The sequence below is a fragment of the Hippopotamus amphibius genome, chromosome 15 (genome assembly GCF_030028045.1).
Source record: "Hippopotamus amphibius kiboko isolate mHipAmp2 chromosome 15, mHipAmp2.hap2, whole genome shotgun sequence".
In the NCBI taxonomy this organism is placed as follows: Eukaryota; Metazoa; Chordata; class Mammalia; order Artiodactyla; family Hippopotamidae; genus Hippopotamus; species Hippopotamus amphibius.
In genome coordinates this window covers 1862550-1888690 of record NC_080200.1, presented here as the reverse complement: position 1 = coordinate 1888690, position 26141 = coordinate 1862550, and the positions used below count along the sequence as shown (strand labels likewise).

The 26141-nt window shown below is 55.4% G+C and overlaps 2 protein-coding genes across 2 annotated transcripts in view; both read left to right on the top strand.

The window, feature by feature from the left end:
* The first annotated feature begins 2991 nt into the window (after window positions 1-2991).
* Window positions 2992-6437, top strand: DIRAS1 (DIRAS family GTPase 1). The gene is made up of 2 exons (XM_057710304.1): window positions 2992-3026; window positions 5774-6437. Exon 2 carries the CDS (start codon window positions 5841-5843, stop codon window positions 6435-6437), a length of 597 nt encoding a protein of 198 aa, XP_057566287.1. The 5' UTR covers window positions 2992-3026; window positions 5774-5840.
* Window positions 6438-11184: 4747 nt separating this feature from the next.
* The window catches only part of GNG7 (G protein subunit gamma 7), a 147296-nt gene continuing 132339 nt past the window's right edge, over window positions 11185-26141 (top strand). The window contains exon 1 of the mRNA XM_057709866.1: window positions 11185-11224. The gene's annotated coding sequence lies outside the window, so the exon portion shown is untranslated. The remainder of the gene's footprint in view (window positions 11225-26141) is intronic.

Sequence of the window (26141 nt, the reverse complement as noted above, 5' to 3'; positions counted from 1 at the left end):
CATCCTGCCGGCGGCGAAGTCTCCAGTGACCCCGCTCCTTGGAGGTGGTGATGACCACTCAGCCCCGCATGTGGAGGAGCCCCTCAGGCCACCTCCAGGGGCCAGGCAGGTGGCTTCAGTGAGGGACCAGTATCTCCTTTCAGGGGCTGGGGTCCAGCTCTTGAAGGTGCTGACGGGCAGAATTCAGGCTCAAGACGCCAGCGCTTTCATTTTTCAAGGCGAACTGTGTTTTGACAAATGGGCTCCTTATTTTTAAACGTTGACACCAAACTTTAAAACAAACTAAAAACCTCTGTGGGCCAAACAGCACTGGTGAGAGGCCGTGGCGCCCAGCCTCAGCTTCGCCCACATAATTGCATTAATCCCAGGAGCACAGAAAGAGCAGAGCATGAGACCCAGCTGCCTTCCTCCCAACACGGGGGGCCTGGAGAGCAGCCCCCGCCCCAAGCAGCTGGCGGGAGGCCCGTAGCCTGCAAGGCCGGTGAGGAGCTGGGACCTCCCAGGTGAGTGGCTGTCCCTTTGTATTTGAGAGGACTTCTGCAGATTAGGATGGCAAAGGCCAGGTGTGGGTCCCTGGGTCAGGCCCCCAGACAGCCAGGGAGAGCAGGAAAGCTGGCTTGTGGCTTCAGAGCCTGATGGACCCGCGCTCCGGTCCCAGCCCCGCCTCTTCCCAGCTGGGCCACTTCAGGGGAGCCGATTCCCTTCTCTGAGCCGGCAAGACCCAACCCACTCCTGCACTGGCTCATGAAGGCCAGGGTTCTCCCGGCCAGCCACCAGAAAGTGGGAACTGCGGTCCTGGTTTGGGGTGCTCCGGTGCGGGTTGGGCCCCGTGCCCAGGGAGAGCAAGGCGGAGACTCTGGGGCCTGTCCTCCCCGGCTCATGAGGCCAAGAGCCTGGCCTGGGAGCTATAAATAGCAGCCTCAGAGTGGAAACGCTGCCGGTGCCTACGCTCTTTCACATGAGTCAGCCTGCCCCGGCCTGGGCTGGCGCCCGGAGGAGCCAGAGGGCCGGCCCGAGGCCCGAGGCCCGGCCCAGCGCCACCGGTCACTCGGGAGACGGAGGCGGGCAGGCAGTCGGAGCGGGAGGGAGTGGGGCTGTCGTCTCTGAGTGCCCGTGCGCCCGGCAGCCACAGGAGGCTGCCCCAGCAACCCTGAGAGGCGAGACAAAGGTGACCCTCCTTCACAGATGGGGAAACTGAGGCTCCGAGGTGCGCTCAGCCAGGACACGGTGCTCCAGGCCAGAGCGTAGGAACTGTGTGCTCAGGGATCTGTCTCCGTCACTGGCTGAGGGCACCTGGAGATGCGGGGCTGGGGCCGGGCCACCCTCTGCCGTGCCCCATGGGGCCTAGGATGGGGCAGGAGAGGGGTGCACCCGGGGAGCATCTCCAGGAAGCCAGAGATGGATGGGGAACCGGAGGGGAGATGGGTCGGGTCAGGAGTAGCTTGAACAGTAGGCCGAGACGCTGGACCTTGACCCGGAAGTGAAGAAAGCCACGGGTGGCATTAGAGCAGCAGAGGCTGAGTGGTGAAAGCCGGGGTGAAAGGAGGGCTGGAGGCAGCGGCTGAGATGGTCCAGGTGCTAGAGGCTGGGAGATGCAGTGGAGGGGCTGGGTCAGGGATAAATGGGGCCCTTCACACTGCAGAAGCAGGATGAACCTCAGAGGCCCAGCCTCTCGGGGAGACAGGTGGTCTTGGGGACAGTGGTCACCTCTCCAAGGGAGCAGGAAGTTGTGTCATGTCATGACCCATGAGCCACAGTCGGCAAGAAGCAAGCAGCCAAGAGCCAGAGGGGCCCCTGGGCTCCAGCCCATCATCTGCTCACACACCTCACGACAGGGAGCTCACTACCTTACGAAGAGCCTCTTTCACCCTCCGACTGCTGTGACCCCAGAAAGTGGGGCCCTAGTGTAGCCTCCCCATTAAGAGTCTCCTGCCTCTAACAGGCTTGGACCCTGGGGTGATCTCACACCCACCCCACCCAGCCTGGTCCAGGTGCTGCATCCCAAAGCCCAGTCTCCTTGGAGGTAAGTTTCTGCCCTCCAAGTCTTCAGGAGAGAGGAGCTGCTGGTACCCTGTTGGCTTAAACGTGGACACACAGACGTCAAACACACAGATGCTTTCCAAAGGTAAACAGTTACTCTCAGAGACAACTCCTATTTGAGGAAGATTATAGTTTCCTATCAGAAAACTGCAAATCCATTCCCCCTCGGCTCCCTTGGTTCACCCCCACCTCAAAAGCACCCCCCACCTCCTGACTCAAGGGCCCAGTTGCCACCTCTGCCTTGGTGGCCTGCCCTTCGGGGCACCAAGCCAGACCAAGTCCCACCCCTGCCGGGAGAAAGCCCCCGCTGGGGACTAGTCTCCAGGTACACCCCCATTGCCCCGAGCCCCCTCCGGCCCCCTCTGCCTTCTCATACATCTGTTTATTGATTGATTGATTATTCATTCCATCAATGCAACCCCTCTCCTTGGGCGGCCCTGCGCTGGACCACTGCCCCCCAACCCTAGGGTGTCCCATTCTGTCCCCCCAGTCCCCTTATCTTCAGTTCTGCCAACTGGCCTCTGCTATTTGTTCCCGGGTGACCTCGGCTCTGCCCCCATCTTTAGTCAGCCGTTGGCTGTCGTGTGACCCTGCGCTGCGCCAGCTTCTTCCCCGGGGAAGCAGACCCCACCCCTACTGCGCCCCTGGCAGGACCCGGCGTTCCCCAGGCTGGGATGCAGGGCGGGGGTCCGAGCGGGGTCCTGGCGGGGGTGCGGGGCGGGGGTGCGTCCGGGTGGGGGTCCGGGCAGGGCTGCGCGCGCGCGCGGCGGGGCGCGGGGCGGCGGTGACCTTGGCCGGGGGCGCGGGTCCCGGGGGAGGGGCGGAGCGCGGCGCCCGGCGGCGGGCGGGGACGGGCGGGGACGGGCGCGGGCGCGGCGGCGGCAGCTCGGGCGGGCGGCGGCGGGCGTGCGGGGGGCGGCGGCGCCCGAGCGGACACGGAGCCGGCCAGCAGCAGCCGCGGCGGCGCCGCAGGGACGAGCGCCCAGGTAGGCGGCCGGGCCGGGGCGCCGGGGCCCGCTGCATCCCCCCGTGAGGCCCGCAGGTCCTCTCCCCACGAGCCCCTCCTTTGTCCGAGCCCCACCCTCCCCGGCCGCGAGGCCAGGCCCTCCTCCTCCCCGCCGGGCCCTCCACCGGAACCCCCTGCCCAGTCCGGCTGGGCCCGGGCCGGGCCGCCCTCCGCGCGCCCACCTTGGACAGCTCCCTCCGGCATCACCCCTCCCCCACGGTACTTACCGGGAGCCCGTCCGCCAAGCCTCCTCCGGCCCACCGCAGCCCCCCCTCGGTCCCGCTGTCAGGGCCCCTCCAGGAGGAGTCAGGTGGGCCCCGAGCCCGTCTCCCCCCACCGCTCACCCGTTCAGCCCTCCTGCTCCCTCTCCCAGCCAAGGCCCTTATGCAGGAGCCCCTCTTCTGGTGGACACCCCCTCCCCCACCACTTAGATACTCCTTGGGCCAACCGGAGCCCCTGGACTGGCCTCCCCTCCCACAGGCCCCCTAGAGCTGGCCCTCTCTCCTCAAACCCCTCACTGGTCAGGTAGTCCCTATGTCAGACCCCCTCGGGGCAGGCAGCGCAGGCCCCCAGGCCCTCCCCTGGGTCAGGGCCTGCTTTCTTGCAACTGAGGTGGCTCCCGGCAGCCCTGGGCTCCGGGGCCCCAGGACTGGGCAGCTTCGCCTGGTCTGGGAGTCTCAGGGTGGTCTTCCTTGCACAGGGGAAGGACCCCAGGCTGTGTAGCCAACCAGGGCCGGGTTCAAATCCTGCTGTACTCTGCCACCTCCCTGCTGTGACCTTGAGCCCGTGCCACCCCCTTTTGAGCCTCAGTGCCCACAGGCCCCTCCCCTCAACCCCAGCCCATGGGAAGTGAGGGTGGGATTCAAAGGGCACCAGGTGGGTCCCTGGCGTGGGCTTGGGGGTTACTGAATGGGGCTCCAGTCAGGGATCCCAGGCCCCGGTGAACCCCTCCTGGAGGACACCCTTGCTGACTGGCCGGGAGCCCTGCCAGGGGGTCTGTACCCAGAGCAAGGCAAAGGCTTGGTCTGGGGTGGCAGAACCGACGGTCACAGGCCACCCCAGGTCCCTTGGCCAGTTGTGGCGGAGCCTGGCTGCACACTGATGAGCCCACTTCTCCAGGTGCCCACCCAGGAAAGGGCAGTGACTGCCAACCAGGCTCGCAGCCCTGCCAGACCCCCACCCAATGCTATGCCTGTCACCGAGATGCCTAAAAACAGTCCCCCATGAGTTAGAACCGCTAAAGCGCATACAAGTTTGCCTGGCATGTAATCTGTGGGGTACGTGTCGGAGGTTACCTTCACCATATGTCTTTTTCTGACAAACCTGGTACTTTCGATCATTGAGAACGTGCCTTTCCAACCCGCCACCAGCCGAGTGCTTTACACCCTGGGCCCTTGTAATTGATAAACACGTCCTTCCATCTTTATCAAGGGCTCTCGTGTGCCGGGCACCTGGCCAAGGGCTTTATCCAGCTATGCCACTGCTTGTCCCAACAGCTCCGTGGAGTGGGCACTGTGACTGCTCCCGTTTCACAGATGAGAACATCAAGGCTCGGGGACATGCATTTACTTGCCCAGGTTTTCACCGCCAGGTTCACAGCATTGGGTCTTGCACATCCCCCTCCCCCCCCCCAACAAACACACACCTGAGGGAAGTAGCATGACCGGGTGTGATCTTGCCATGTTATCTCTGTCCCATTGTACATCCTGCCCCATATTCAGGCACCCTCAGAGATGGCTGAGAAGGAGGTAGGGAAGAGGTCTCTGCTGCTTCTATAAATAAGGACGCAGAGGCTGGAGACAGGCTTCCTGCCTTCCCATCCCCAGGCCACGGTTCTTCCTCCACCTCCATCATTTCAGGAATTGCTGCGCTGTGTGACCTCCCGAGGTCACTGGACCTCTCTGAACAAAGGGGAGGGGAGAGAGGGTGAGAGGACCCCCACGCAGGGAGTTCTGTTCCTCCGGACACAGCAGACCTGAGCGGGAGGCCAGGGCAGGCCACACCATAGTCTGGGTTTGGAGTTCAGGGAGTGAGGGTTTCTCTCTTTAGGCTAAATTTTAGTTTTCTTATCTACAGCCTGGGCTGCTATAGGAAACCCGCTTCATGATTTGCAAATTCTTGGGCCTCCAGCACCAGCATCACAGTTACAGGATGAGGGGAGGAGAAGCACTTTAAAATGGAGGTTCCCAGGGCTGTGGCCCTGGACCAAAGGATTCACCACTTTCAGGGCCAAGGCCCTGCAATCTGCATTTTAAAGATGCCCTGCCACACAGCTCCCAAGAGGTTGAAGAGCCTCTGGGCTGAGGGGAGAGCAGGGAGCTTATGACGGCTGGAGTGAGGCACCGCTTTACTCATTTTGCAGAGGAGAAAACTGAGGCTCAGGGTGGCAGAGTAGCTCGCGCAGGTCACAGAGCCAGGGACAAGCCAGTGCCGCCCCGGGGGCTGGCGGAGCGCGCAGGTGGAGAAAGCAGTGGGTGTGCACCCCACACTGGCATCTCCCTCTTCTAGCCCAGAGTCCCCCCAGGGAATGAGTTTAGGCCCCAGATTTCCTTGAGGGGAAGCAGACAGGCAGAGGCTCTGGCTCTGAGCCTGCGTGCAGAGCAGAGCGGCAAGTCAACCAATCAACCACGATGGATGCAGGAGAAATGCCGCCTCCTCCGAGAAGCCACCCCTCCCACCCCCTCCCAACCGGGTGGCCTTTGGCGTCTGACACTCCTCTCTGTGCAGGATCGGTCTGGGGTTCTAGCAGCCGACGCGAGCCCTCCCGGCCCCGCCCCCCACGCCCGTGTGGAAGATGCCTGAACAGAGCAACGACTACCGAGTGGTGGTGTTCGGGGCGGGCGGCGTGGGCAAGAGCTCGCTGGTCCTGCGCTTCGTCAAGGGCACGTTCCGGGACACCTACATCCCCACCATTGAGGACACCTACCGGCAGGTCATCAGCTGCGACAAGAGCGTGTGCACGCTGCAGATCACCGACACCACGGGCAGCCACCAGTTCCCCGCCATGCAGCGGCTGTCCATCTCCAAGGGCCACGCCTTCATCCTGGTCTTCTCGGTCACCAGCAAGCAGTCGCTGGAGGAGCTGGGCCCCATCTACAAGCTCATCGTGCAGATCAAGGGCAGCGTGGAGGACATCCCCGTCATGCTGGTGGGCAACAAGTGCGACGAGACCCAGCGGGAGGTGGACACCCGCGAGGCCCAGGCCGTGGCCCAGGAGTGGAAGTGCGCCTTCATGGAGACGTCGGCCAAGATGAACTACAACGTCAAGGAGCTCTTCCAGGAGCTGCTCACGCTGGAGACGCGCCGGAACATGAGCCTGAACATCGACGGCAAACGCTCCAGCAAACAGAAGAGGACAGACCGCATCAAGGGCAAATGCGTGCTCATGTGAGCCCAGAGCGCCCGCCGCGCGCCCCGCTGCCCGGCCCCAGGCCTCTCCCCACGTTCTGTGATCCCCTCCTCCCGCCCCCGGCCCCTCCCCCTCCTCCCTCTCCCTCTCCTCCTTCCTCCTCCTCCTCCTCTCCCTCCTCCTCCTCCCCTCCCCTCCTTCTCCTCCCCTCCCTCTGTCCCCTCCCCCCATCATCTCTTCCACTTCTTTCCTTTCATCCAACATCTCATGGTGGGGAAACTGAGGCCCCGTCGAGCCCGTGGCACACCTGGGGCTCCAACCCAGCTCTGTCGCGTCACTCTGCCTTCCCCTCCCTCTTTGCTCCGCCCCCCACCCTGTCTGTACTTGCCCCCCCCCAAAGCCAAGTGCTGGAGGTGGCCCCCTTGGTCTAGCACATAGGAAAATGGGGGATGCTGCCTGTCCCCACTGGGGACCGAGGACGCCAATTTCCCCCCCATCTCCATGTCTCCCAGGACTGCCACCTCTGACTCTTTCCCTTGGGTGCCCCCAGCCAGACCTGCCCCCTGCCCCCCCCCCCCCCCATTAGATCACTGTGACCTTCCTGGGGAGGAGGGAGTTGAAATGCACATGGACCTCAGATTCTGTTTTCTCCTATTTGGGGTTTAACATACATTCGCCTCCCCCTTCCATCCCTTTTGACCTCTGGCCTGTGCCCTCCCCCCCACCCCCCAGGTCCCAGACCACCCCTGTCGCTCCTGTCCCCACAGCTTGGTGGGGGGCCTTGCGGGCTGGGTCTCGGGCTGCCAGGCAATAACCACAGGGCCCACAGCTGCGCCTCGCCAGCCTGGGGGGCAGGCAGGGGAGGCCCGGGACCGGCCAATGGCCACGCACAACTCCAGGGGACTGTCCGGAATGAATACGGAGGGGCTTCCGGACACAGCCCGCAGACAGAGATCGACACAGCTCGTCGCCACCAAGCCTGGGGCAGGGGACCTGGGGTGCTGGGGAGGGGGTGCCGGGCCCCGTCCCGAGCCAGGCATCTGGACCCAGCACCAGCAGGACCTGAGGGGCTGGATGCAGAGCTCTGCAAAGCGTGCTTCCTCCCACCTATCGGCGCCCCCCAGACGGGGTCACCCAGGAAGGCGTGTGTCCTGGAGGCAGGATGTGCCCATCACCGTGAGATCCTGTTTTTGTGTCTAGATGATACTACACTTGTGGGACATGCTGAGAACGTGTCGGACAGGGTGAAGGTGACCCGTAGGCTTGGGGGGGGGGAGGTGGGGGACCCCGTGGGATGTGCTGGGAGGATGGCTTGTGTCTAAGCGTGTATGGGGGGCTCCTGTGTGTGTGATGGTCTGTGGCGTGATCACAGTGTAGGGTGCATGTAGGGATGGGTCACGTGGTTGCCAACACAACTGGGCACCTGTGATGTCTGAGCCTTGGCACCTCCAAGAGTGTGACTGTACATGGCTGCGTTTTCAGGAATGGGTGATGTGATTAAGCAGAGAGCATCTGTAAACCTGTTTGTCCCAACCGTCTGAGAAACACCAGGGCTGCCGCGCTCTGTAGTAAGGTGGCTGTCAGCCCAACATCTGTGTCCATCAGGTGCTGCTGGGGGACACATGACTGCAAACTCAGTAACTTACAACAGCACACATTTGTGGTCTCAGCACAGGGCCACCCGGGCTGTGGTCTCATGCGAAGGCCTGATGGGGGATGGATCCACGTCCCAGCTCATGTGCCCGTCGGCAGCGTTCAGTTGCCTGTGGTCTCGGGACTGAGGGTCTCAGCTGCCTGCTGGACGTGGCTGGAGCGGCCCTTTGCTCCCTGCTGCTTGGGCCTCCCCCTGGGGCCACTTGCAGCACTGGTGTCATCAGGTGTGAGGAAGCTGCGTTGTGTGTGAGTGTGTGTCTGTGTGCGCGCACACATGTGAAAGAGAGGTCATGTGGCTGCTGTCATGTGACCATGTGGACTGTATGTGGGTAAGAGGGACTGTGTGTGTCCATCTTGGTAGCAGTGCATTATTTTCCCTCTGCATCTGTGTGGCTGTTTACTCCGCAAATATTTACTGGGGCCACTGTGAGAGGGAGTGTGTGTGTGTGTGTGTGTGTGTGTGTGTGTGTGTGTGTGTGACTGCCCAGTGCGTGGACAGACCCCCGGAAGAACAGGTAGCATCCTATCTGAGCACAGCTGAGCCCCCCTGTCCTCTGGCAGGTCCAGGACCCACCAGCAACTGGTGTTGACCCCTCCCACTTGAAGGTGAGAGAGAAAGTGGGGCTGGGCAGGGGTCTGCGGCCCTTTCTCAGGGACACACCCTGATAGCACAATCTCCCTGGGGCCCTGCTCGCCTCCAGGCCTCTCCTGCCCCAGGCCCTGCCTCAACCCTGGGGTTCTCCAGCAGGAGGGGGCCAGAGCCTGCCCCAACGGCTGGCCCGTCCTGCCTCGGCACCCCTTGGGTTTGCGGACTGTGCCAGGCCATGCTTGCTGTGACCCTGCCCCTGCCCCCTCATCCCCCGCATGTGGGTCCTCCCGCTCCCCCTCCCGTTGTGGGGTCTGTGTAGCATTCGCTCTAGAAATAGTCTTCCTGCAATAAAGAAGTGGATTCCGCATTCCCCACCGGCGCGCCTTCTTTGGGGTGAGGAGGTCAGCTCGCCACTTGTAAAGGATGAGGGACTGGAAGGATGAGGGAGGGGGTGAGTGATGGGGGTGAGGGAAGCAGCTGTGGGAAGAGTTGGGACCTTTGTGACAAGGACTGTGGGGCATCGTGGGAACATTTCGGTGCTTCTCCCCTGTGGTCCCCAGAAGAGATCTCACAGGCCCTGCTGGACCCTGTACTTACTGCAGCCAGTGGAAGGGCTCAGGCAGACACTATGATTCCATATTACCTGGGGGAAAACCTACAGGATGTAAAACAACTATATTCCAATAAAAATTGATTTAAAAAATAAATAAAATTTAAAAAAACCCCAAACCTGCAGGGCCTCAGTTTTCCCATCTGCTAAATGGCTCAGGGCAGATTTCGTGCAAAGTTATAAGCAGGGCCGGTACTAGGGTGAGGAGAGTGAGGCACTCACCACGGGTGACAAAAAATTCAGCCATCTGAATACACATTTTAATGCAATATTTACTGCAAAGGAAGCCATGATGAACAAAACATCACTATTTGAAATAAAGACAGGATCCGACAGGGCTGGGGCTAGAAAGTAGCAAGGGAGGTGGTTTGCACGAGCTCAGAATCAAATCTTGCCTTTTTTCTTTTCTCTTTTTTTTTCTTTTTTCTTTTGGCCACACCGTGTGGCATGCGGGATTTTAGTTCCCCGACTAGGGATCGAACCCGCGTCCCCTGCGGTGGAAGCTCGAAGTCTTAACTTCTGGACCACCAGGGAAGTCCCAAATCTTGTCTTTCTTTAAAATTTTGGCTATTTTGTTCATCATGGATTATTTCTGCATTTATTTTGAATTTTTAAAATATGGCATTTATCTAGTATTTATCTTGATGGTGAGTGTTTTGCGGTGCCTGTTTAGGTTCTAGATTTGAGGAAAGTGCCTCATTTGCCTCACCCCAGTCCTGCTCTAATCTGTCTCTGGGGCGCAGGAATCGCCAGACCTTCTAATTTTTCAACAGCGCCTAGGAAATCTGGATTTCTCTTTGTGAAAATCTTGATTTTTAAATATTGGCAACACTTTTAGGATTTTTTCAGAATTTGGGGGCCACATCTTGCCTGGGGGACATCAGTTTTCAACCCTTGTGCAGACAGTAATGCCTCCTGTGGGATGGAGCTGGGGAGTGACATGCTCTCCCCAGGCGCCTGGTTCTGTCTGTGCACGGCTGGGGGGCAAGCAGGGAGGTTCCTGCGGGGATGACAGCAGCCCTGGGGGGCCTAGCTAGGAGGCCAGCAGCTCAGATCACAGAGTAACAGTGTTGCACAAAGTTCTGGAAGCCCCAGAATGCAATGGCTCTATCCTCCTATATAAGAAACTCTCCCCTCCATGACTGCTGGATACTTTTGGAGGCATACCAAATGTTTTCCAACATCAACGGGGGGGAGCATGTTAAAAATGTCCATTCCAGGGGTCCAGTTTCCTTCAGGATTCTGGTTCATTCCATCTGGGTGGGGGCCCAGGAATCTGCGTGTTACAATTAGGACCCAGGAGTTACGATAATAAGAAACCCTGGATAGGGTTGGGCGAATGACCTTGAGTTTAACCTCTCTGAGATTCAGTTTCCACTTCTGTAAAATGGGGATAATATCATTTCGCCTCCTAGCCTCCTAGTCTCCTACCGTTCAACGACAGGGAGCAGTTATTATTATTGTCCTGAAGGTCAAGCGACTGATTAGCATGGGACGTTCTTCCCCCGCAAGTGGGTTAGGATTTGGATTTGAACCCGCGGCCCCATCCGGGATTCGAACTCTGGAACGGCCTCGCGCCTCCTTAGCGTCACCAAGTCACCTTTGAAATTCGGCTTCCCGCCCAGGGGCGGGAGCCACCACACTGTACCTATTTGCATATTAGCATAGTCCCGCCCCCTCGCGCGTTCTCCCCTTGCGGGTGGCCCTCCGCGGTGCCACTCAGCGCTCCGCCTGCCGGCCCCGCCCTCGCCCCGCGCCCCACCTCCTCTCAAGGGCGCAGCCTACCCCGCTGCCTGCCCTGCGCCCCGCCCCCAGCCCTATCTCCCGCCGTCAGCGCCCGCGATTGGCCGCGCCGGCCGGCAGTGCCCGCCCCCTGCGAGCCGGCCCCGCCCCCGCGGAGGGGAGCGAGCGCTCGCGGGCCCGCGGTGGGTTCGGCTGCGCGGCGGGGCTGAGGCGGCCGAGGCGGCCCGAGCGCAGGTAAGGGCGCGTGCGGCCGCGATTCGGGCCGAGGTCCGCCGGCCCCGCCTCGAGCGCCGGGGGCAGGGCGCGGCCGGGGCAGAGGCGAAGCCCTGGCGGCCCCGGGTGCGCGGTCCTGGAAAGGCTGCGATTTGGCTGGGGACCGAGTTGGGGGTCGGGGTCTGTGAGGAGGGGGCTGGGCCGGGGGTCCGAGTGAGAGTTGGGGGTCGGGGTCTGTGAGGAGGGGGCTGGGCCGGGGGTCCGAGTGAGAGTTGGGGGTCGGGGTCTGTGAGGAGGGGGCTGGGCCGGGGGTCCGAGTGAGAGTTGGGGGTCGGGGTCTGTGAGGAGGGGGCTGGGCCGGGGGTCCGAGTGAGAGTTGGGGGTCGGGGTCTGTGAGGAGGGGGCTGGGCCGGGGGTCCGAGTGAGAGTTGGGGGTCGGGCTCTGTGAGGAGGGGGCTGGGCCGGGGGTCCGGACTGGAGTTGGGGGTCGGGCTCTGTGAGGAGGGGGCTGGGCCGGGGGTCCGGACTGGAGTTGGGGGTCGTGCTCTGTGAGGAGGGGCCTGGGCCGGGGACCCGAGTTAGAGTTGCGGGTCGGGGTTCCTGAAGGGGGCTCTGGGCCCGGGGTTTGGGTTGGAGTTCGGGGCTGGAGCTGGGGGTCAAGGTTGGCTGGGGAGGGGGTTGCAGATGGAATTGGGGGTTGGATCCCGCTGAGGAGGAGGGGAATCTGGACTGGAGTTGAGGGTCGGGGTCCACTGAAGGGGGGGCTGGGGACCTAGGCTGGAGTTGGGAGTCAAGGCCTGTGAAGGGAGGGGTCAGGGCCAGGGATTGGGGCTGGAACTGGGGGCTCCAGGTTAGCTGGGCAGGGCACTGCAATGGAGCAGGGGTCCCCTTGGCTGGGGAGGGTGATGGAGGAACTTGGGACAGGGTGAGCTGGCACAGGGCCAGAGAGCAGAATGGGGGGGAAATGAGGGAAGAGGGGTGTCAGGCTCCTTTCAGAAAGCTTCCAAGGGCTGTCAGGAGACATGGAGAGTTAGGAGTCTGCAAGTGATGAGAAAGGAGTGGGGGGTGGAGGCAGGTGGGATAGAGGCTGAGAGACCCCCCCTCCCAGACAGGTGTTTTGCAGGAGGTTGACTAGCCAGGAGGAAATGGGGGGGATCTCAGTTAGAAGTCAGTTATGAGGATTGTGGAGGGGAATCGCCCCCCACTTTGGCTGATCGTCTGGTGTAGAAGGGGGCACAGGGCAGAAACCCCTTGGCAAGGCAGTGAGCTGCAGGAGACGGGCTTTGGACATATTTTGCCAGGTCTGTTTCTGGGATGCAGGGTGCAAAGGGGAAGCAGAAAGGCTCACATTGGTGACCGAATTTTTCAGGAACTTGGGAACTCAGGAGCCAGGAATCAAAGTGGGAGTTTGGGGGCAATGATATTGAGGGAAGTGGGTGGCACTTTATTTTTCCTGGGGAACGAGGGTTGCTCCGGGCTGGGAGGTGGGCGGGAGAAGACAGGCGTGATGAGCAGAAGAACCTTCACCGTTGCTAGGTGTCAGTGAGGCCAACTCCAAGTTCACAAACTCGATCCGTTGAGTGCTGTGTGGTCTTGCACAGGTTGAGAGCGTCGTGCACTCTGGAAGGTGGGCCTACGTTCCAGTGTCTACTCTGGTTGCTTGCTTGGCTCTGTCGCCTCTGGGGGGTTAGTTTACTCCTCTGTAAAATGGGAATAAATAAAACAGGAGCAGGTACCTCACAGGATCGCAGGCTGCGAGGGTCAAATGAGGGGATGCGTGCACCTCGCAGGCTCCTGGCACGTGGCGAGGGTACGTGTGCGTTTATAATAAAGTTCTAAATTAAGGTTTTTCGGGGGGAGGAAGGTGGGCGGGTGGAATTACTGGGTTGTCAGGGAGGGGAGGGAAGGAAGGAATCACTTGGAGCTTGACACCAGTCCCTCAATCTTGGGGTGCACATAATAATCCCCTCTGGAGCTTTAAAAAAGAATCTGCAAAAATTTTTTTTCTTCATATTATTAAAAATGAGGGGAAACAACAACCACAAAAGACAAATCTGCTTGGATTCTGAAGCTTTATCAAGGAACAAGCACATCTACTTAAGAGAAAGCTGCTCGGGTGGTTCTGATTAAGTGTACCGCACAGGAGCCAGTTGGATGTGTGCTCTCAAGGGGACCACTGGGCCACGATTATATGGCTCTTTAAATATATGAGCTTTACCACTTGAGATCATGTGATGGACCAGGGTCTTTCCCCTCGGCAGTGCTGACAGACATCGCACTGCTGGCATTGGGGCCGGGGCATCCCCTGTAGGGGGCCGTCCTGGGCGCTGTGGGGTAGCGAGCAGCATCCCTGGCCCCAGCCGCTCAATGGCAGGACTCCCCCTCCCCCCAGTGTGACAATGACAGATGTCCCCAGACATCAACCCCTGCCCCCAGGGAGCAGAATCACGCTCATGGAGACACGTTTTGGAAACAAAACTAAGTTATTTTCTTCTTTAAAGATCACACCTTGCCTTTGATCCTTAGGATGTGTGGCCATTCAGATTCGGGTTGGTTTTTATATCATCTCGTGTTCCTGTTTTGAGAGGGGAAAAAAAAATCACACCACCTTATATTTATTTACATTTTTTATTTCTTTTTTTCTTTTTTAATATTTATTTATTTGGTTGCACTGGGTCTTAGTTGCAACATGTGGGATCTAGTTCCCTGACTAGGGATTGAACCCGGGCCCCCTGCACTGGGAGCGCAGAGTCCCAACCACTGTGCCACCAGGGAAGTCCCTCACACCACTTTTAGAGAATTTTAAAAATGCCAACTTCTTTCTAGGTGGGTCTTAACGTGTGGCTTTTGAACACTTATAGTGATTTTGAATATGGGATTAATTGATCAGTTGTAGGCACCGAAAGATGCCTACATTTGCGATTTATTTCCTTGGTTGTAACCTAGTGCAGGAGGCTTCTACAGAAGCTAGAGTTCTTCGGGTGGTTCTTGATCTTCTACTGAAAATAATTGTGACCGATGCCATTGTTTTCTGCTCCGTGTTTCATGAAGCCTGGAGCCCTCTCATTTAAAGGGAAGGACAACTGAATGTGAATTACCCAGACACATAGAAGGTTCAGCATCGTGTTTACTGAATGGAGGCTTTTTTTTGGGTACACCCTGTCGTAGTGTAAAAAGTGCCTTCTCACCAAAGAGTTATTAGAGGTTTTCTCATTTGCATATGGAAACAAATAATCGTCTTTAAAATTGTATTTCCTAGGGCATTTATGGGGTTTTTCTTGTTGTTGTTGTTTGTTTTGTTTTGTTTGGTTTGGTTTTCTTTTTTGGCTGCACCGAAGGGCATTCAGGATCTTAGTTCCCTGACCAGGGATCGAACCCATGCCCCCTGCAGTAGAAACTTGGAGTCTTAATCACAGGACCGCTGGGGAAATCCCAGGCATTTGTGTTCTTGAAGCTCCTTTGTAATTTCTTTCTTTCTTTCTTTCTTTTTTCCTTTTTTCTCTCTGGTTAACCCCAGAAATGCACCCCAGGAGGTGGTAGCTGACAGTTTCCTTAAAGAAGGAGGAGGAGAAAAAAAAATCCTTTGTAATTTCTTACGAAAGTGTGGTTGGGCCTGGCCTCCATGACTTTAGAACCTTCTGGAGCTTTCTAGAGAGGGCAGTTCCCAGGACAGTTGCATGATTGCTGGATATTGACACAGACTTCTCCCCCTTCCATTGCTTCTGGCAGACAGGCAGCTGTGTTTTCACAGCCCGAGGGTCGGGTCTTTGTTCTGGAAAGGTTTGTCTCCTGCATTCCCATGTCCTTGAGGATGTCAAGGTTTGCCATGTTCAATGTGCATTTCGACAGCTCTGGACCTTGCTTTTCACCACTTCTTTCTTGTGCTGCCCTTTGGCATGGCCTCTCCTGCTCTCTCTTTAGGGTCTAGGGAAAAGTGTTCATTCCGTATGTCACCCAGGAGACCTTAGAGACCAGAGTGGGTCACTGAAAAGGTGTGTGACTTGTCCCGGGCACTCATGTCCCGCCTCCTCCTTGTCCACACTGTGACATTGCATCTTGTCCTGCCAGCTGGTGGGCTGGGGGGCTTATGGGCAGCTCTGAGAGTTTTCCAGAAGCAGTACTAGTTCTCCTTGAGAACATTGCAAAGGGGGAAAGTCTTACTGCTTTTTATCTTTTAAATTGAGTTACAATCTCCATTTCATAAAACTCAGCCACTTTAGCACACAGTTCAGTTTTTTGGTAAGTTTATCGAGTTGTGCAACCATCTCCTTAACCTGTCTTAGAACCTTCCATCACCCCAATTAGACCCCCGTCCCCATGAGTAGTCACCCTGATCCCCCTCCCCAGCCCCTGGTAACCAGGAACCTACTCTCTGTGTCTGTGGATCTGCCTGTTCTGGACGTTTCCCATCAGTGGAGTCACACCCTGTGTGTCCTTCTGTGTCTCTCTGAGCATCGTGTCCTCAGGGTCTGTCCACGTGGTAGCGCGTGTCAGGGCTTCTCTCCTTTTCGTGGCTGAGTAGTGATGCTGCCGTGTGTGGAGGGACCGCATGTGTTTATCCGTTCACCTGTCAGTGGACATCTGGGCTGCTCCCATATTTTGGCGGTGAAGAATGACGCTGCTATGTAAATGGCTTTTTCCCCTGGGCATTTGACAGCCCACTACACTAAAGCGCAGGCGGTGGGGGGGTCGTTGGGGGCAGGTCAGCTCTGCCTCTCTCCCATCTGCATTTCTTTCCCCCTTGAGTTAAACGCCCCCCCCCCCCCCCCCCCCCCGTCTCTTGCTCACGACATCCCAGCTGGCCTGTCAGCCTCTGGTTTCTGCCGCTCTGGTGGGTTGACCAGAATCTTCCGTCTAAAGCTGAGATCAGTTCTTCATTTCTCTGCCACCTTCACCAGCTCATCACGCACGTGACAAAATCGAAATTGCTCCTTAGGCCCTGGTGGCACCCGGGAATCGGCCCCACCCTACCTGCAGAGTGACCTTCACTTTGACTCCAGTAACGGCCCCTCCTGCTCCTCCCGGCCGCCTGCCCCCAGCTTTCCTGGATGGTGCTGTTTGCTGTCTCCTTTGTCTGAAACCTTCCTTCCTTCCTTCCTCTCCCCAACAAAGGCTGGTTGTGTGCCTATTTTAAGCTTCAGACCGGGTGCCAGGCGCTGGGAGCGCCATGTGAATGAGGCGCTTGTATGCGTATGGGGGGCGGTGTGGAGACGGGGCTCCCGGGGCCATTGTGTCCCTGGCCCAGCTTTCTGGGTTGGGGTCCCTGGGGGTGGCGGAGATGGGGGCCCCCGGCCTGTGTGTTCCGTGAGCTCCCCAGGTGTGTGGCGACAGGACGAAATCTTTCGGGGACAGAGATGTGGGGATGACACCTGTGCCTGGGATGTCAGGGGAAGAGGCCAGAGAAAAGGTTTGCAACTGAGAAGCTTGCCAGGAGGCAGGTGGGGGGAGTGCAGCCATCGCAGAGCAGGGTCTCCCCGCTCCCTGGGCACCGCAGACACGGGGGCTGATCATTCTCTATGGGGGGCCCTCCTGGGAGCAGCCTCCCTGGCCCCCATCCCCCTGATGCCAGGATGCAGTGCTGAGGGAGAGAAACCCATCTGTAGAAATTACTCCCTTTTTTGGAAATTTCTGAAAGTTAACTGGAGATGATAAAATACAAAAAGATGACCCACCTTTGCTGTATGTCATTTAGTTTGCTTTTCATAACCGTGGGTGTGCGTGGGTGTGTACATGTGAGTTTTCCGGGCCTCTGTGCTGACGTGACGAGGTGCTGGGGCGAGGGGCCAGGTGAATCTGGGGTGCAAATTAATTTGAAACCTGACTGCCAGCTCTGCTTTTCGATGGCTGCCACCTGTCATATCTTTTGTCCTTGGTGGTCAAAGCCATGACCTCTGCCCCTGCCTTCTTAAGAAGCTCCTTAATTTGTTGGACAAAAAAAAAAAAACAAGAGAAATCAAAGAGAGGAGGCAAATCCTGCCAAGTCTGTGTAGCTCCTGGGCTGGAGCAGACAGGCTGTGGCCGGGAGGGTCGGAGAATAAGGCCCCTGCCCTACCAGCCTTGTCATTCCCTGCTTGTGTGACAAAGCACCGCAGACCAGGTGGCCTGAAGCAACAGAAACCCGTCTCTTCCCAGACCTGGAGGCTAGGAGTCTGAAATCAGTGCGGACAGCCAAGCTTCCCTTGGGAGCCCCAGGGCAGGGTCTTTCCTGCCTCTTCCACCTTCTGGAAGGTGGTGGTTTCCAGCAATGCTTGGTGCCCCAAGGCTTGTAGACGCATCACTCTGGTCTCCACCTTGGTTGTCATGTGGCTGTCACTCTCTGTCAAAGGAAACCCAGAGCTGGACAGTAGTTAGAACAGTAAAAACAGACTTTACCCAGAAACGATTGCAACGGGGAAAAGAAACCTTGGTGTAAAACTGGGCTCCACTCCAAATACAGCGCAGATAAGTGGGGACGCATAGCCAAGGAGCAGGTGAGGGTCTGTGGATGGAAAACCGCTAAGAGGAAACATAAGGGGAGATTCTTTTTGTTTCTAAACTTGTATTTTTATTTTTTAAAAACATTTATTTATTTATTTATTTCGCTGCGGGGTCTTAGTTTTGGGACGCAGGATCTTTGTTGCAGTGCGCTTCTCTCTAGTTGTGGCATGCTGGCTCTCTAGTTGTGGCACACCAGCTCAGTAGTTGCGGCGCACAGGCTTAGTTGCCCTGTGGCATGTGGGATCTTAATTCCCCGACCAGTGATCCAACCCGCATCCCCTGCGGGTTCTTAACCACTGGACCACCGGGGAAGTCCTGTAAGGGGAGATTCTGGTTAAAGGGGTCTCTCAGGATTCCAGGCGCAGGCACCACCTGGGGGAGGGGCTGAGGAGCCTATGGAGGTGTCGGAAGTGATCAGAGGTGGAGGTTGGTGGCGTCTCAGTCGGCCAACTTAGCAGGATCCTTGTTAAAACTGAACAATGCCGAGATGAACATGGGGACCCAAGTGCCGAGGCCCAGTTGGAAAGGTCAAGGTCGCCTGAGTAGAATCAGATCAAGGAGAGAATCTTTATCAAGTCTCGTGTGTGTCCACAGTTCCCTCTTCTGAGCACACCAGTCCTTGGGTTGGGGTCACCTTAGTCTGTGTGACCTCGCTTTAGCTCGATGACACCCACAGAGATGCCATTTCCAAATCAGGTCCCATTCCCAGCTACCAGGCTTAGGAAGTGCATGCATCTTTTGAAGGAGGGACACAGTGCATCCCACGCCACCTAGAAAGGGGTCACCCTCGTGGGGTGAGAGCCAGCTTTTGTGGAGCCCTGTGGTCCTAGTTGCTAAATGCCCCCCTGCCCCCACCCTGCCCCCCAGCCCTGTGCCCTCTTTCTCAACACCGGAAACATCAACATTTGCACCATCTCACAGAAAATGGAGAACTCGGGGCCTGTGTGGGCCCCGCCTGGGCCCCTGGGAGGAAGTGGGAGTTTTCAGGTTCATGGGGACAGGGGCTTGGAGGAGGTCACAGGTTACCTCCAGGTTGTGCAGACCCAGTGAGGCACCTCCGGAGGAGGCGGTGGGACTTCTCTGTAAATGTGAGGTGTCTTGTTATTAACATGATGGGTTTGATTAAGGCAGGGTCTCTCCTCCTCGGCAATGTGAACACTGGGGGCCAGGTCATCCTCTCTCGGGGGGCATCCTGGCCGCTGGGGGGTGTGGAGCAGTCTCTCCGGCCCCTACCTACTTGATGCCAGGAGCGCCCAGTCTTGATGACCACAGGTGCCCGAGACATGGCCCAGTGTCACCTGAGGGGGCAGAGTCACCCGCAGATGGGAACAGCGGGGCTGAACTATTTCTAATAAGATTTTACGATTCTATGATTGCACTAAGGTAAAAAGATATTTTTTTAATAAACTTTTTTTTCCTGCTTATTTCTTTCTGTTTTTTGGCTGCGCCATGCGGCATGTGGGATCTTAGTTCCCAGACCAGGGATGGAATGTGCACCCCCTGCATTGGAAGCCCAGAGTCTTTAACCACTGGACTGCCAGGGAAGTCCTTTAATACACTTTATTTTTTTTTAAAACAGTTTTAGGTTCACTCTGAGCAGAAGGTACAGAGGTTTTCCATATGCCTCTGCCCCCCATGTGGGCACAGCCTCCGCATCAACAACGTCCCCCACCTGTGGGACATTTGTTATAATCGAGGAACCTGCATGGACATGTCACTATCACCCAATGTCCGTAGTTGACGTGAAGGTTCCCTCTTGGTCTTGTACGTTCTGTGGGTTGAGACAGATGTGTACTGACACGTATCCACCCTGTCAGTACTGTGCGGGGTAGTTCACTGCCCTAAAAATCCTCTGTGTTCTATCAGTTCACCCCTCCTCCCCTTTTTTTTTGTTTTATGGGCGAGGAGCTAAGAACAGCTTAGTAACCTTGAAAGCTGGTTGGGAAAGGTGTAACTGTACTGGTCGCAGGCTTATATGAATAATTCCTCCACGTTCTCCACTCCAAAAAGCCATGCTGTCCAATAGAAACAGGATTTGAGCCTCAGACATAATTGTGTTTTTTTAAATTAATTTATTTATTGGCTGTGTTGGGTCTTTATTGCTGCGTGTGGGCTTTCTCTAGTTGCAGCAAGCAGGGGCTACTCTTCGTTGCGGTACGTGGGCCTCTCATTGTGGTGGCTTCTCTTGTTGCGGAGCACGGGCTCTAGGCTCCTGGGCTTCAGTAGTTGCGCCACTTGGGCTCAGTAGATGTGGCTCATGGGCTCAGTTGCTGCTCAGCATGTGGGATCTTCCTGGAGCAGGGATTGAACCCCTGTCCCCTGCACTGGCAGGCGGATTCTTAACCACTGCGCTACCAGGGAAGTCCTGCATTTTTTTATTTTTAAAAAATTTATTTTATTGAAGTGTGGTTGATTTACAGTGTTGTGTTAATTTCTGCTGTACAGCAAAATGACTCAGTTATACACGTGTATATTCTTTTTCATGTTCTTTCCATTATGATTTGTCACAAGAGATTGGAAATCATTCCCTGTGCTGTACAGTAAGACTTGTCATCTATCCATCCTATATATATAATAGTTTGCATCTGCTAATTCCAAACTCCCAATTCTTCTCTCCCCCACACCCCCTCCCCGCTGGCAACCACAAGTCTGTTCTCTATGTCAGATGTGATTTTATTTTATTATAAAATATTTTTATTGAACTATAGTTGATTTACAATGTTGTGTTAATTTCTGCTGTACAGCAAAGTGACTCAGTTGTACACATGTATACATTGTTTTGTTTTGTTTTTTAATTTTCTGTTGTGGTTTATCTCAGGAGACTGGATATAGTTCCCTGTCCTGTACAGTAGGACCTTGTCATTTATCCATTCTAAATGTAATAGTTGCATCTCCTAACTGCAAATTCCCATTCAATCCCTCCCCCCGCCCCTTGAAAAACCACAAGTCTGGTCTCTACGTCTGTGAGTCTGTTTCTGTTTCATAGATAGGTTCATTTGTGCCATATTTTAGATCCCACATGTAAGTGATATCATATGGTGTTTGTCTTTCTTTTTCTGACTTACTTCACTTAGTGTGATCACCTCTGGGTCCAGCCATGTTGCTGCAAATGGCATTATTTTGTTCTTTTTTATGGCTGAGTAATATTCCATTGTACATATGTACCACATCTTCTTTACCCATTCATCTGTTGATGGACATTTAGGTAGCATCCATGTCTTGGCTATTGTGAACGGTGCTGTTATGAACATAGGGGTGCATGTATATTTTTGAATTACAGTTTTCTCTGGAAAACTATATGTGCCCAGGAATGGGATTGCTAGGTCATATGGTAATTGTATTTTTAGTTTTCTGAGGAACCTCCATACTGTTCTCCATAGTGGCTGCACCAACTTACATTCCCACCAACAGTGCAGAAGCGTTCCTTTTTCTCCACACCCTCCCCAGCATTTGTTATTTGTAGACTTTTTAATTATGATCAGTCTATGTTAGATGTAATTTAAAATGATTGACTAGCCACAGTCCAAACAGCAAAATAGGTGAAACAGATTTCAGTGATACATTTTACAAAACCCAGTACATCCAAAATATTATCATTTATAACATGTAATCAATGTGAAAAAGGTGTGAATGAGCTACTTTACATTCTTTCTTTTGTACAAAGTCTTTGAAATCTGATGTGTATTTTGTACGTACAGAGTTTTACATCTTAGACTGAGCTTCATCCTGTGCTCAGTGCCCCCGTGGCTAGTGGCTGCCACCCCGATGTGGCAGGTCTAGGAAGCAAATAAGGGGAATTTTAAGAGAAGACCCTTCTTCTGGAGGCACATGAGTATAGCTTAGCATTTGGACACATTGTGGGTCATTTTCAGAGGTACTGAAGTATCTGCTGGTTGAAAATGTGGATTGAGAATCAGAGCATCTTGGAAAGTCAGTTCTGGAAGAGCTCTGAGATTGTTCAGTCCAGGGGGCGACGTGGCTTATGGGCCACAGCCTTGCTTGTCATCTATTTTTTTTTAAATAAATTTATTTATTTATTTATTTATTGGTTGTGTTGGGTCTTCGTTGCTGCGTACGGGCTTTCTCTTGTTGCGGTGAGTGGGGGCTATTCTTCATTTCGGTGCGCAGGCTTCTCATTGCAGTGGCTTCTTTTGTTTCGGAGCACGGGCTCTAGGTGCACGGGCTTCAGTAGTTGTGGCATGTGGGCTCTGTAGTTGTGGCTCAGGGGCTTAGTTGCTCTGCAGCATGTGGGATCTTCCCGGCCTGGGGCTGGAACCCATGTCCCTTGCATTGGCAGGTGGATTCTTAACCACTGAGAAACCAGGGAAGTCCCCATTTTTATTTATTTTTTAAATTAAATTAATTTTATTTTAATTTTGGTGGCACCATGTGGCATGTGGGATCTTAGTTTGATTCCTCGACCAGGGATCAAACCCACACCCCCTGCAGTGGAAGCACAGGGTCTTAACCACTGGACCGGCAGGGAAGTCCCTACATTTTTAAATAGTTGAAAAAAATCAAACGAAGCCTGATATGTCATGACACATGAAAATTACCTAGAGTTCACATTTCAGTGTCTAGAAGCAGAGTCTTATTGGCATTTGCTTATGGCGGCTCTCCCACCACACACGAGACGTGTGGCTCACAAAGTGGAAAATATTGATTCTCTGGTCCCTTCCGGAGGATTCTTAACCACTCAGGTTAAGTCCAGAAATAACAGGCTCTTAGATTTGCAGAACTGTGACCTCTGATAGCTCAAAAATAAGTCTCATTTTAAGACATCAGTTATGTTTATTATGACGTTATGTAAAGATTTACAAACGTAAAACTACGTATGAATGTCTGTGCTCCTAGCTTTTGCATAGTAAACCAAAACAAGCATGTAAAGTAAATGAGAACAAAATAGGAACACCGTGAGGTAATGGTCATCTAAATGCATATTCAGACAAACCCTTGTAATAATGTCAGGGTGTTTTGTAGAACGATGTTGTAAGAGCCACAGTTGCCAGGCAAAGCGTCCCAGAGCCACCGTGGAAGAGGCCGGGCTGCTGTGAAAACTGAGGCTCCCTTCCCTTGGCGGGGCTCCTGGCTCAGCACCTGCTGCACTTAGCACCGCCTCTCTCTTTAGGTTGGGAAGCTGACAGATTCGTTCTTGCAGGCTGACTTTTAAATATTTGAGGCAGGAGCGAGAAATGGAATTTTTTTCCCCTTGAAGTTGCTGCTTCATGAAATGCAGCATTGTTTTTGACTTGAATGATTGACAGCAGGAGGTGATGGAGGAAGCAGAGCCGGTGCAGCTTTGGGAGGAACTGGGCGGTTTTACTGTTTAAAAAAATAGATGGGCTTCTCTCTCTCTGTCTCTCTGTCTCCATCTGTCTTTCTCTCTCTTTCTCTCTGTCTTTCTGTCTCTGTGTCTCTCTCTGTCTGTCTCTGTCTGTCTGTCTGTCTCTTTCTGTCTCTCTGTCTCTCTTTCTCTCTCTCATCAGACGGTTCTTGGAGCCCCTCAGGGGCTGTGTAAAGAAAACAAAAGCATGTCCAGTGATTTTCACAAACCTTAGATGTATGTAGGTTTGGGGCGATGAAGGATGAGGGACCAGGGTTCTGGAACCTCAGGTTCCAGGCTCAGCTCCATTTCTTATTTCCAAATTGTCAAGTCTCCTCTCCTCAGGGCCCCCACTTCCCTCTCTGTGAAATGGGGCCTAAGATGAGCTGATGCCCGTGTCTGTCGCTCCGGGTACCACAGCCAGCGCCCCACACGTTGTCTCTAAGTAAGGTAGTGGACTGAGTTCTGAGATCTGCTTTTTTGTTGTTGTTGTTCAAGTGTAGGTGATTTAAAATGTTGTGTTAATTTCTGCTGTACAGCATAGTGACTCATTTATACGTATATATATATTCTTTTCCATTATGATTTATCACAGGATATTGAATGTAGTTCCCTGTGCTAGGCAGTAGGACCTTGTTGTTTATCCGTCCTATATATAGCTTGTATCTGCTAATCCCAAACTCCCTGTTCCTTTTTTTTAATTAACTTTTTATTTTGGACTAATTTCAGATGTCCAGAAAAGTCACAGAGGTAGTGCAGAGAGTCCTGTGTGTCCCTCACCCAGCCAGTCCCACTGCCAGCATCCTGCCTTCCCGGGGCGCCTTTGCCACCCTAAGAAATCAGCACGGGCACATCACCATGGACTCAAGCCCATACCTAGTTTGGATTCCACTAGCTTCCCCTGATGTCCTTTTCTGCCCCAGGGCCCCCTCCAGGATCCCACATGACATGTAGTCTTCACGTCTCCTTAGCCCCTCTGAGTGGCGACAGTTCCTCTGACTTTGCTTTTCATGCCTGGACAGCCGTGAGCAGGACGGGTCAGGAGGTTTGTAAGATGTCTCTCGGTCTGGGTTTCTGTGATGTTTTTCTCATGATTAGATCAAAGTTATTAGTTTGGGGAAGAACACACAGAGCTTCTCGTCACTCCCCGGGGGTCGCCGACACCCACGTGGCTTTGCCCAGATGTTAACCTTGAATACCTGCCCCAGGTAGTGTTTGCACCCCCCCCCCCCGCCCCCGCCGGTTTCTCCATCCTCTGTGCTGCAGACTTTGCCTTCCAGCTTTGCGACGTGATGTCAGCTTTCTCCTGGTTTGATCATACCCAGTGAAGGCTGTGCTCCTGGACATGATTTTGGGGAGTTGAAAGCTCATCGTCCTGCATATTGTGGCCGCAGACACTGCGGGGTGTTGGGGAGAAACGTCTTCATCCTACTGTGAGACACATGGTCCCCACCCGTCCCAAATCCATGGTGGGGGGCGTGGAAGTTGGATGGGTCCCGCCGCTGGTGACTGAAATCCCAGCAGAAGCTGGCCCTGCCTGTGTTCTGGCCCAGCTTTGCAGAGGTGCCACTTTCCCATCAAAGGAGGGGGAGCTTTGAAACCCCAGGCTAGAGTTCTGGCACAGGCGGCCTGAGGCTGGGACCCCTGGTGGGGGCTGCTGTCCCTGCCCTTCCGCCTGGGTCCCTGCTTCCGAGCGGCACCCTGGGTGCTGGCTCACGTTGGTGGAGCGTCTGGCCAAAGCAGAGGGTTGCTAGAAAACAGGCTGCTTTGTGGGGAGGTGTTTGGTGTGTCCTTTAAAAGTGAAACTGGGTGCCCCTGAGAGATGTCCCCAGAGAAAGAGGGCATGAATAGCTCCCGCTCTGGGACCTGGGATGGTGAATGGGACTCTTTGTTTTGTCAAAGCCTTTTTCTCAGTGGCCTCTTTACTCAGCCAACAATGGTGGGATGGTGCCGGGGCGGGTGTGAGGACGGTCCCCTGCATGTCTCCCGCCACCCCCAGGGGAAGAGCCCTGCCGGTCATGGTAGCTTCTGGGAATCAATAAATCAGTTTGTCACACGCCAGACACTGTCCCCCTTCCTTCTTCCCTTCCCCCCGCCCTCGCCGGTCTCTCTCCACTCAGTGCCGAGCGAGCGTCCTTACTCACCTCCCTGCATCCACTTCCACCCACTCTGCTTTGTTTTGTTTTGTTTTTCCACCGTGGTGAATTACATGTCACATCAGATTCACCACTTTAACTGCTTTTAGGCATACAGCCCAGCAGCATCAAGCACATTCACGCCGTGCTGCATCCACCTCCCACCCGTCCTGCACCTTTTCATCTTGTGAATTTGAAACTGTCCCCATTAAACACTCACTCCCCTCCCCCCCCGGCCCCCGACAACCAGGAACCCACTCTCTGCTCCTGTGGATCTGCCTGTTCTGGACGTTTCACGTAAATGGAATCACACCCTGTGTGGCCTTCTGTGTCTGCTTCTCTCCCTGAGCCTCGTGTTCTCAGGGCCCCTCCACGTTCATGTTACAGCAGAATAGTATTCCCGGGTACGCATCCATCCCGTTGCCGTGATACGTTCATCTGTCCGGGGCGTCGGGGCTGCTGTGATTCGCGCCACAGGGACCATCCATCTGCAGGCTATTGTGTGGTTGACTGTTTTCAGTTCTCCCGGGTGGACACCCAGGAGTGGCATCGCGGGGCCCATCGTCTATTCTGAAACCTCTGGATTGCTTGTGCTTCTCTGCCTGGTGGGGTTTTCGTCCATTTGCTGCCTCTCTGGCAGCTCAGCCCTGGGGGGCTTTGGCAGGATCTGAGTTCTTCTGGCGGATTCCATTCACTGCCCCACCCCCACCCCCCGCCCCCATCCTTGTTCCCACACAGCCGGCCGGGGGCAGCTTCCTCTGCACCGTGGATTTCTCTCCCTCCTACCTCTGGGGTTGCACTCCTGCTCCTTCGCCTGGCCCGGTGGGGGGTGAGGTGCTCGGCTCTGACAAATGCCTCCTACCCGCTGTCAGCCTGCCCTGCTTCCCCACATCTGGCCTCCACCTACCCCCGTGTCCAGTGATGCTGCCCTGACCCCACCAGGCTGCCAGCCATCTCCGCTCTGCAGTCGCCGGGGGACCTCACCCAGTTTTCATTAGCCTGA

Excerpts from the sequence above, each read along its gene's own strand:
- DIRAS1 (XM_057710304.1), top strand. The coding sequence starts at position 5,841 with ATGCCTGAACAGAGCAACGACTACCGAGTGGTGGTGTTCGGGGCGGGC.